The sequence below is a fragment of the Carassius carassius genome, chromosome 11, assembly GCF_963082965.1.
Source record: "Carassius carassius chromosome 11, fCarCar2.1, whole genome shotgun sequence".
Taxonomy (NCBI): Eukaryota; Metazoa; Chordata; class Actinopteri; order Cypriniformes; family Cyprinidae; genus Carassius; species Carassius carassius.
The window spans coordinates 8,417,681-8,428,864 of NC_081765.1; the positions used below are offsets into that span (position 1 = coordinate 8,417,681).

Consider the following 11,184-nt stretch of genomic DNA (forward strand, 5'->3'; position numbering starts at 1 on the left):
TGTCAAATTCATTAGTCATTTATCAATTTAAATGTTTAAAATAAATACAAATACAGTAAGTAGTTATGGTTAATTGGAGTTACAAAATGTGCAGTATGTCAAAACTAAGTGACAGCTGTTCACAACTCACAGACGTCTTTCACCCATCATCAGAAATCTGTGGCATTTTCAGTTTGCAGCCAATCCACCACATGCACTGCGGATTACAAAAATAGAGTAACGGTCACAGGGACGATCTCTGGCTGCGACCGCAGCAGCTGCATCACCCTAGGGATGGTCCTGTTTGTGGGGAAGTCATGGCCTTGTGGTTAGAGAGTTTGACCCCTAACCCTAAGGTTGTTGGTTTGAGTCTTGGGCCGGCAATACCACAACAGGTGCCCTTGAGCAAGGCACTGAACCCCCAACTGCTCCCCGAGCACCGCAGCATAAATGGCTGCTGTGTGTGTATACTTTGTATGGGTTAAATGCAGAGCATGAATTCTGAATATGGGTCACCATACTTGGCTGTGTGTCAAGTCACTTTGTCACTGTTCAGAATAAAAACTTTAATGAGATAAGGGTTTGCGAGGCAAAAAGTGAGTGCATGCCTGGTGCCGGCCCACTTTTTTACCTTTCCTCAGCTGGCCTTGCTGTGACAAAGCCAGGAAGAATCCTGTGCCGACGGAGGAGTATGTGTTGTAATGATTCTCCTCCATGTGCTCTTTAAACAGGCATTCATTTGAGAACTTCTTCTACAACAAAAAATAGATATAATGTTATTGTTTACATATGCAAATGTGTCATTATTTCAGGATGCACTTAATAAGAATAGTATTTATTCCTTACAAATAGCTGAAATTACTGTTATTTCACATAAGCGTAAGAATTAACCCAAAAAAGCCTACAGTGTTGCATACATACATCAATTTATATGGCATATAATTTATAGACATGATCAAAATTTGCTGAAAAACCTGTTGCAAACAATCTACTACTTTGGTTGATACTTTTTAGCAAGTAAAAGGCTTTTTTCTATAATTGTAAACATGTCCACCTTTAGGTCATGGTTCACGTATCTCTTTGCTGTCTATTTACTGTTTTTTATGAATTAAACATGATAATAACTTTTATATCTTTATTAATATTTCAAGATAAACATTTAGTGGACTGAATCAACTTGATTAACCATTATATACAGTATATATATATTGGAAAACTTTTTATATGTGAGTATCTGATATGATTTTGATAGCTTTTGATAAATGTTTTTTTGTTAATCTCTCATAATTGTATTGCATTGCATTATATGTTTTGCCCTGAGCTTTGATCATTAAACTAAGCAATCAAATATTATCTTACTGTCACACTGTCTAGTCTCTGTTTCCCTGGGTGTCCGCTAGTGAGCTCATTTCCCCTTAGGCACTTCACCGTAGACACTAGAATTCCTCTAGTCTGGTCCTGTCTTCACAGTAATTGCACTCCTGTTAATTGCACCAGGTGCAGGCAATCTATTGTCATTAGCCTCCCTATATATTCCAGTATTTTCCTGTTGTTTGTATGGAGTCCTTACCCTTCGTGTTTCAGCATTCTCGTCCTCCGAGATTCTCCTTTGTCTTCTCGTCCTCCGAGTTCCCGTTTCCCGTTTCCCGTTCCCTTTCCTGTTTCCTCGTTTTGTTTGTTTTCTTGGACTCCTTGTTTGGTTTTGACCCTGGCTTGTGTTTGACAACGAATTGGATTATCCCATTAAACATACTAGCAATTGGATCTACTCTCTCCTGTGTCTCTCTGTTACGCGTATCGTCACAGAAGGACTCCATCAATAGAGATCCAGCAGTATGTCTATTCATATTTCCTCCCCAGTCACCGAGCGGGAGAGGAATGATTTCAAGGGCACCCGCCTGGTCGTGTTCCGTGGAACCAAGGGAGGTCGCTCAGGAGTGAGTGGTCGAGAGGAGGTCCGGCATTGCTCTCCACTGTGGCCCCCCGTCGACCTTGGGTTCGGATTGGAGCCGCCGTCTCCCCATTGTGGACAGAGAGGGGAGAGGAGGCGCAAGTCTGCCGAGCCAGCGCCGCAGCACAAGATGGTCGCCAGTCCAGTGCTGCTGCACAAGATGGCCGCCAACCCAGCACCACGAGGCAAGATGGAAGCCAGCCCCACAGCACAAAATGGCCGCCAGCTCAGCGCCACGAGGTAAGATGGCCACCAGCCCAGCGCCACAGCACAAGATGGCCGCCGGCCCAGCACCACTGCACAAGATGGCCGTCAACCCAGTGCCACGAGGCAAGATGGACGCCAGCACAGCGCCACAGCACAAAGTGGTCACCAGCCCAGCACCACGGTGCAAGATGGCCGCCAGCTCAGTGACAACGCCCAAGATGGGCGACGTTTTTGGATTATTTCTCCATGCTGTCAAAGATCCTAGAGATTCCCAGGAGTGTTCATGTCAAGTCTGCTGAGCCAGCACCACAGTACAAGATGGCCACCAACCCAGCGTCACTGCATGAGTTGACCCTCCAGAGTCGAGTCAGGTTCCCGTTGACCCTCCAGAGTCGAGTCAGGTTCCCGTTGACCCTCCAGAGTCGAGTCAGGTTCCCGTTGACCCTCCAGAGTCGAGTCAGGTTCCCGTTGACCCTCCAGAGTCGAGTCAGGTTCCCGTTGACCCTCCAGAGTCGAGTCAGGTTCCCGTTGACCCTCCAGAGTCGAGTCAGGTTCCCGTTGACCCTCCAGAGTCGAGTCAGGTTCCCGTTGACCCTCCAGAGTCGAGTCAGGTTCCCGTTGACCCTCCAGAGTCGAGTCAGGTTCCCGTTGACCCTCCAGAGTCGAGTCAGGTTCCCGTTGACCTTCCAGAGTCAGGGTTAGTCACCGTTGACCTTCCAGAGTCAGGGTTAGTCACCGTTGACCCTCCAGAGTCGAGTCAGGCTCCGGTTGACCCTCCAGAGTCGAGTCAGGCTCCGGTTGACCCTCCAGAGTCGAGTCAGGCTCCGGTTGACCCTCCAGAGTCGAGTCAGGCTCCGGTTGACCCTCCAGAGTCGAGTCAGGCTCCGGTTGACCCTCCAGAGTCGAGTCAGGCTCCGGTTGACCCTCCAGAGTCGAGTCAGGCTCCGGTTGACCCTCCAGAGTCGAGTCAGGCTCCGGTTGACCCTCCAGAGTCGAGTCAGGCTCCGGTTGACCCTCCAGAGTCAGGGTTAGTCACCTTTGACCTTCCAGAGTCAGGGCTAGTCACTTTTGACCTTACAGAATCAGGGCTAGTCACCGTGGACCCTCCAGAGTCGAGTCAGATGCCCGTGGACCCTCCAGAGTCGAGTCAGATGCCCGTGGACCCTCCAGAGTCGAGTCAGATGCCCGTGGACCCTCCAGAGTCGAGTCAGATGCCCGTGGACCCTCCAGAGTCGAGTCAGGGTCCGATTGACCTTCCAGAGTCAGGGTTAGTCACCTTTGATTTTCCAGAGTCGAGTCAGGCTCCGGTTGACCCTCCAGAGTCGAGTCAGGCTCCGGTTGACCCTCCAGAGTCGAGTCAGGCTCCGGTTGACCCTCCAGAGTCGAGTCAGGCTCCGGTTGACCCTCCAGAGTCGAGTCAGGCTCCGGTTGACCCTCCAGAGTCGAGTCAGGCTCCGGTTGACCCTCCAGAGTCGAGTCAGGCTCCGGTTGACCCTCCAGAGTCGAGTCAGGCTCCGGTTGACCCTCCAGAGTCGAGTCAGGCTCCGGTTGACCCTCCAGAGTCGAGTCAGGCTCCGGTTGACCCTCCAGAGTCGAGTCAGGTTCCGGTTGACCCTCCAGAGTCAGGGTTAGTCACTTTTGACCTTACAGAATCAGGGCTAGTCACCGTTGACCCTCCAGAGTCGAGTCAGGTTCCGGTTGACCCTCCAGAGTCGAGTCAGGTTCCGGTTGACCTTCCAGAGTCAGGGCTAGTCACCTTTGACCTTCCAGAGCCAGGGCTAGTCACCGTTGACCCTCCAGAGTCGAGTCAGGCTCCGGTTGACCCTCCAGAGTCGAGTCAGGTTCCGGTTGACCCTCCAGAGTCGAGTCAGGGTTAGTCACCTTTGACCCTCCAGAATCAGGGCTAGTCACCGTTGACCCTCCAGAGTCGAGTCAGGCTCCGGTTGACCCTCCAGAGTCGAGTCAGGTGCTCGTGGACCCTCCAGAGTCAGGGTTAGTCACCTTTGACCTTCCAGAGTCAGGGTTAGTCACCTTTGACCTTCCAGAGTCAGGGTTAGTCACCGTTGACCTTCCAGAGTCAGGGCTAGTCACCGTTGACCCTCCAGAGTCGAGTCAGGCTCCGGTTGACCCTCCAGAGTCGAGTCAGGCTCCGGTTGACCCTCCAGAGTCGAGTCAGGTGCTCGTGGACCCTCCAGAGTCAGGGTTAGTCACCTTTGACCTTCCAGAATCAGGGCTAATCACCTTTGACCTTCCAGAATCAGGGCTAATCACCTTTGACCTTCCAGAATCAGGGCTAGTCACCGTTGACCTTTCAGAGTCCGAGTCAAGTCACCGGTGATCTTCAGGGACCGAGTCAAGTCACCGGTGATCTTCATGAACAAAGGCAAGTCACCAATGATCTTCACGAACAAATGCAAGTCACCAATGATCTTCATGAGCAGAGTCAAGTCAGCACCGATCTTCTGGAATCCAGTAGAAACACCATGGGATTACCATAGTTTCGTCACTTCTCTGTGGAACTACTCGAGCCTCTCTACAGCTCTGATGAACTACCAGAGTCTCTCCTCGCCTCTGCGGAACTTCCAGAGACTCATCATGTCTCAGTTGAACTCTCAGAGCACCCGACTGTTCCGGTTGTGGCCACGGAGGCTACCCCTATGTTCTATGTTTGAGACTTACCCAACCAGACCTGTCTTCCTGTTGGTCCGGCCGCATGGATGTGGTGGTCTTCTGCTCCGCCCTGGGGGGCGTCTGGTTCGACCACACGGATGTGGTGGTCTTCTGTTCCGCCCTGGGGAGCTTCCGCCCTGACCGGACGGTTGTGGTGGTCTTCTGCTCCGCCCTGGGGGCCTTCTGCCTCGACGACAAGGATGTGGTGGTCTTCTGCTACGCCCTGGGGGGCATCTGGTTCGGCCGCACGGTTGTGGTGGTCTTCTACTCCGCCCTGGGGGACTCCGGTCTCGACCACACGGACGTGGTGGTCTTCTGCTCCGCCCTGGGGGGCATCCGTCCCGACCACACGGTTATGGTGGTCTTCTGCTCTGCCCTGGGGGGCTTCCGCCCTGACCACATGGTTGTGGTGGTCTTCTGCTCCGCCCCCGGTGGGCGTCACGTGATGTCCTTCTTGGACTTGTGTTTTTGTGTTTATTTTTTGTTATTCTTCAGTCTGTGTCTTTCTTTCTGTTTCCTCCTATGGACCTGGCACTCCGTCCCTCCCCCTGATCCTCCGCCGGTCCACCACCCTCCAGGACTCCTTGTTTTGTGTTGCACTTCTCTTGTCTCTGTTTCCCCATTTTACCTGGTCCTCTTGTCTCTGTTTTACCATTCTATCTGGCCCTTCGTCCCTCCCCCTGATCCTCCGCCGCTCCACCTCCCTCCTAGTCTCTTTGTGTCTTTGGTTTTCCCTTGGGTTCGGGTGGAGCATCTGGCAGCTGCTCCGTGGAGGAGGGGGTACTGTCATGCTGTCTAGTCTCTGTTTCCCTGGGTGTCCACTAGTGAGCTCACTTCCCCTTAGGCACTTCACCGTAGGCACTAGAATTCCTCTAGTCTGGTCCTGTCTTCACAGTAATTGCACTCCTGTTAATTGCACCAGGTGCAGGAAATCTATTGTCATTAGCCTCCCTATATATATTCCAGTCTTTCCTGTTGTTTGTATGGAGTCCTTACCCTTCGTGTTTCAGCATTCTCGTCCTCTGAGATTCTCCTTTGTCTTCTCGTCCTCCGAGTTCCCGTTCCCTTTCCTGTTTCCTCTTTTTGTTTTGTTTGTTTTCTTGGACTGCTTGTTTGGTTTTGACCCTGGCTTGTGTTTGACAACGAATTGGATTATCCCATTAAACATACTAGTGATTGGATCTACTCTCTCCTGTGTCTCTCTGTTACACGTATCGTCACACTTACTAAGACATTATTGGGTGATGCAGAGTCACAACTGATATTATATTTTATGTGCAGTCACATTGTCAATAGTTTGCTATACTGTTATATAAATCTCATTATGTTACTTTTAGTCCATATAAATAACAACGTCTGTACCAAATTGCATATTTGTTTTTAAGATCAGGTTGGACCTTATGATGCATAATGCATGATATGGCACCAAAACATACTCATACATATTTCAGAAATGTTTATTTTATATTTTGTGCATAGGTTTAATAAACTGTAACATTACAAAGCATTAGATTTTTTGACTGCTTTCATATATCAGGCCTTATTGGGCTAAATGTGATTCTGAGAAATGTAATGTTTTGCCATTAAGTTTCATACGTGCGGTGTAACGGATGACCTTTCTCACCATTCCCTGTGCGATTCCCTCCTGATTCATGCACAAATATCGCTCGCTCTTCACACCACAGATACCCACTATGCCTGGCCTGACAGCAAACACTCTCAGCAAGCCTTAAAGACAAAAAGAGAATGAAGAAGAAATCATTACATAGAAATAAAAGAAATGGGAATGATATAAAGTACATTTATTCTGACAATTTAATATGTGCAAATGAGTAAATCATACTGTACTCAGAAGGCTCGTGAACGCCCCAAACACTGCCGTTCATCACAATCTGAAGGTGGAAGCCAATCCCAACACGGCAATACAGGAGCTGATGTCGAGCTGGATTAGACTCCCCTATGGCTGTTGGATTAGACTCCCCTATGGCTGCTGGGATATTCAAAGAACAGAAATACTTACTAATTTAAGAAATGTTAAACTATAATTAGATGGTAAGATGGAGAACATCTGAAATTGCACACTTCACTATTATATAGAAAAACAGTATGTGAAGAAAGTAGTATGTGTTTTTAAGAGTCTGTGAGGCCAATAGAAGAAGATTTGAGAATGAGAGAGAAGCAACACAAAGTCACATGACAATGACAGTATGGTGGATGTAGTGCGTCCAGATAACAGTCAAACCACACACATTCCTATTCTAGATAACTTATTTAAACTGACTATTTAACTTTTTTAACAGATGCTAGGGAATTGTTTACTCAAACATGAACCAGAGTATGATTTTGGACACAGCCAATGTGATAAGGCTGCTGAAGGTGGATATTTTGTAAAAATTTCACATTGGTTAAAATATTGTTTTGAGATAAATATATTTATAATCAGTGGTTACTAACAAACTGGTATGATTGTGTGCATGTTCTCTTGAACAGCTGCCTTGCTAACACACTTTATGCTATCAGCGAAAAGTTATCAGCATGCGTCACAGATCTGTCCTTGTGTCTTTGATTGCTGTAAACAAGACATGACCTGATGCACACTGCACACTGAAGCTCAGATCCTGTGTGAATGCCTGTATGTGTGATCACATCCACCAGGCCACTAACATGTGCCACTGGTCTCAGTAACAGCACAAGTCAGGAAGCATCCGTATGATTTCCGTTAATATATATATATGTGTGTGTGTGTGTGTGTGTGTGTGTGTGTGTGTGACCAAACAAACTTTAGAACAAAATATAGGTATCAGAATAGCACACTACCATACTACACTTCATTTGCAAAATATTAGAATTTATGTATGCATTTTATACCTGGATGACCTACTGCGAATGTGCAACAATATAGCAAAAAATATATTGTGTACTACACAATATTCATTCAATAGTAATTAGTAAGATAGTATTTAAAACCATATGCTGGTGCATTCATTCAGTTTTTAAGCAACAGATGTCGTTATATATAGACAGTAGATAGACAGCTGTCATGTGTTCAGCTCTTAAGCCACATTTGTTATCTGTGCTGCTCTGTGTAAAACTTATTATAACAAAAAATGATGCCCTACTATTAAGCTGCTAATAGTAATAAATACATTCATAAAGTACTGGAATTTTTGCCAAATGCATGTACACACATAATTTTTTTGACACAGTGTTTGACACAGTGTCATGTGACACACAGAAATAGCCACTGTGGTCATTCTCAGCCTTTTCTGACTGCAAAGCCCCATGACTTTATTTAAATACCCCATGACTTTTCCAGTTGGTCATGATTTGATGGAAGATGACTAATGATAAGGATTTTAAATATATTTTGTAGTCTAAAAAACTATTTTAGAGTTTGGCATAACTATAAAATTAATATTCAATTTTAAAAAGTAATTTATGTAACCATTCCAGGTTTAGAAATCACACTTTTGAAATTAGGCTACCTCATATATATATGAGATGGGGAATTTAAATCATGATTTTTAGCTGTTTTAGCTTATTGTAATGCTTTGTCTTAAATTTAAGTCACTTTTAGGCATCTTAAGGCCCAGTTAGAAGTTTCTTTGCAGAAGAAACACTTATGTACCATTTATTCAGGCAATAATGTATGAGATGCTGTGCTGTATTCTGAATAAAGTCACAGTAAAAGGACATTAAGGTGCAACAACTTTTACCATGTTAAACACACAAAACAGCATGGTTTTGAGTTCTGTATCACTTTTTAAAATGGCTTTTAAACAATTTTAGTCCGAAATCACCATATTTACAATCATAACATAAATCAATTACAGAAAATTTGCAATACGAAATAATTAATTAAGTCTTAATGTGCTGTGATTAATGAACTATTTATTCTCTCGCTCGCTCTCGCTCTCTCTCTCTCTTTCTCTCTTTCTCTCTTTCTCTCTCTATATATATTATATACATGCATATATATTTGGATTAAAGATTCCCATGAATAGTGAAAATAGTGCTTTGAATGAACAAGCGGGTACAGATTTGATCTTACCTTTCTCTCTCATTTTCACATCCCTCATTGAGAGCAGCCACATGTGTCTCACACGGCTGGCCTGGTCACCTGAGGACTCGGTTTCTTCATCTGTGCAGTTACATCTTACACAAATTGACAGTATAACTGATATAAAGCATAAAAGCGTCCATATCCACGAGAGAGGCATCAGGAACACAAATATGGCTTCCAGGTGAAGCTCTTTGACATGCTGTCGGCTCCTGACCGCACTGACACCTGTGAAACCGTCTCTGAGGCCCGGAGTGTCCTTCCTCAATCACCAGTGCTGTGACTGACTGATATATTGAAACTAAAGGAACATAATGTCCTGCACTCAGTGTAAACAAACTTCACTACACAGGGTCAGCGTGCCTCCACTCATCCTATCGCCATCCTTTATACATACATCATCTGCACTGATACATACTAGATGAACATTCAGAACAGATGCACACAGAGGAAAGAACCCACGCAGATACACTTTTAAATCTGTGTATATGACTAATAAAGTCTTCTTATCATTTGAGTGATACAGTATCTCTTCGCTCATGCACTTTCATAAGTAATGACACAAGTGAATGTGTATGAAGTGTATGAGGGCCTTAACTCACTTCCATTTCAGTTATTAATTCTTTGCCTTTATTAACTTGACCTCAAAGCAGTGTTTCTGTTCACTTATAAAACTAATAATGCACTACTACTAATAGTACAACTACTGTTGTTGATAACATAAAATACTTCCTAATATTGTATGCATTTTAATGTTCAGCAAAGGTTAACATGGAGATAATTATTGCATTTCAAGTGTATCAACATTTATGTGGATACTTGTTTGCGCCACAGAATTAAAAAAAAAAAATTAAATGCAACTTTTTATTTCATAATTCTTACCTTTTCTCGTCATTTTGAGAAATATGTCAGAATTGTGAGTTATGTCTCTCAGTTCTAAGAAAAATTCACAAACACAGAATTATCATACTTTTTTCTTTCAATTTCAAGTTGATATCCCACAGTTCTGACTTTTTTCTCTCTTAATTCTGAGTGTATATCTGATTTCATTTTTTGCAATCGCAAGTTTACATCTTGCAAGTCTGACTTTATATCTTATATTTTTCAGAATTGCAAGTTGTTTCTCAGAATTGCCAGATATAAATCTGCAAGATATAAACTCGAACTCACCCCACACTAGCACCCGTGAAGCCTCTCATCTCTGAGGCCCCTACAGTATATATGAGTTTTGCAATTAATGTGTGATGATGTTTCCAATGAAGCCAGAAGAAATGAGATTAAAGTGGGTGGTGATAAGTTGGTCAGTTTATTTGTTTATGAACTGGAGGCCTCAAACAGCACACTCTGACATAAGTGCTCTCAGTTCTCTGAAAGCACAAAATGTCTAAATAATTATGAAGAAAAAAAATGATATGCCTCATATCTTAGGTTCCCTCAACATTAGCACTGACCATTTGTTTTCACCATGGAAAGAGTGGAAATCTTTATTTATTTATTTATTTATTGTGGAAAATTGGTTAAAGCTGTCCTCCTACAAAGTTTAAAGAGGTATGAGTTATTTACGCATACAGATCAAAGTAGAGCTGTTTTTATTTTATTTTTTATCTTTAATCAGAAGCAATTTAACATAGCCATAACTTCTTTCTAGGTTTTTAGAAAAGGAGTTGAGGATTTATGAGTATAATGTTCTGTGATTATTAGTTAACATTACTGGAGTTGTTGAGATGAAAGGGAGTAGCAACCCTTTTCTCTGTATAGTGACGTAGATCCGAGTGAAATCGATTGTTGAAGAAGAAGAAATGCAGGAAATTCCAAAAAGAACTCACAGCAAACAGAAAACCAGGGCTGGCTTAAATTGTGACCAAACAGCTCTGTTCTGTGACTTTAAGTGATATATTATAATTCTTTCATTAAAAAATATTAATTTATAATGAAACTTATCTTGAGGAATTACATTTTGTTTTCAGATGTAGCTTTTTCTAGCAGAGAAAAAACCCGTTTTTTAAACAAAACGTTATTGTCTTGAATTTATCTGGACGGATTGTAATTCCCTTCCTCTGGGATGAGTGACCAACTCATTTCAGATTTATAATCATAAGAACTAATGTGCTGATTCTTAGATTCTGAATTATTCTCTGCAATTTGAGCTGAATCATATAAGTCTGTTCTTAAAAACTTTACAAACGCAATATTTCATTTATTAGATAAATTATGACGTTTATTAAAATGTTTTGTTATACGACTATTTGCAAAGTACCCTGCACTTGTAACTTTATTAAAACTTTAAAAGCACAAGAACATTTACCAGCCACGCTTT

The 11,184-nt window shown here is 43.7% G+C and overlaps 1 protein-coding gene across 1 annotated transcript; it reads right to left on the reverse strand.

Moving 5' to 3' along the window:
- Positions 1-443: 443 nt before the first annotated feature.
- Positions 444-9,762, reverse strand: fgf9 (fibroblast growth factor 9). Its single transcript, XM_059561321.1, has 5 exons — positions 9,750-9,762; positions 8,859-8,948; positions 6,651-6,797; positions 6,432-6,535; positions 444-731 (listed from the first exon to the last, which is right to left on the reverse strand). Exons 1-5 carry the CDS (start codon positions 9,760-9,762, stop codon positions 546-548), a joined length of 540 nt encoding a protein of 179 aa, XP_059417304.1. The 3' UTR covers positions 444-545.
- Between the last annotated feature and the right edge of the window lie 1,422 nt (positions 9,763-11,184).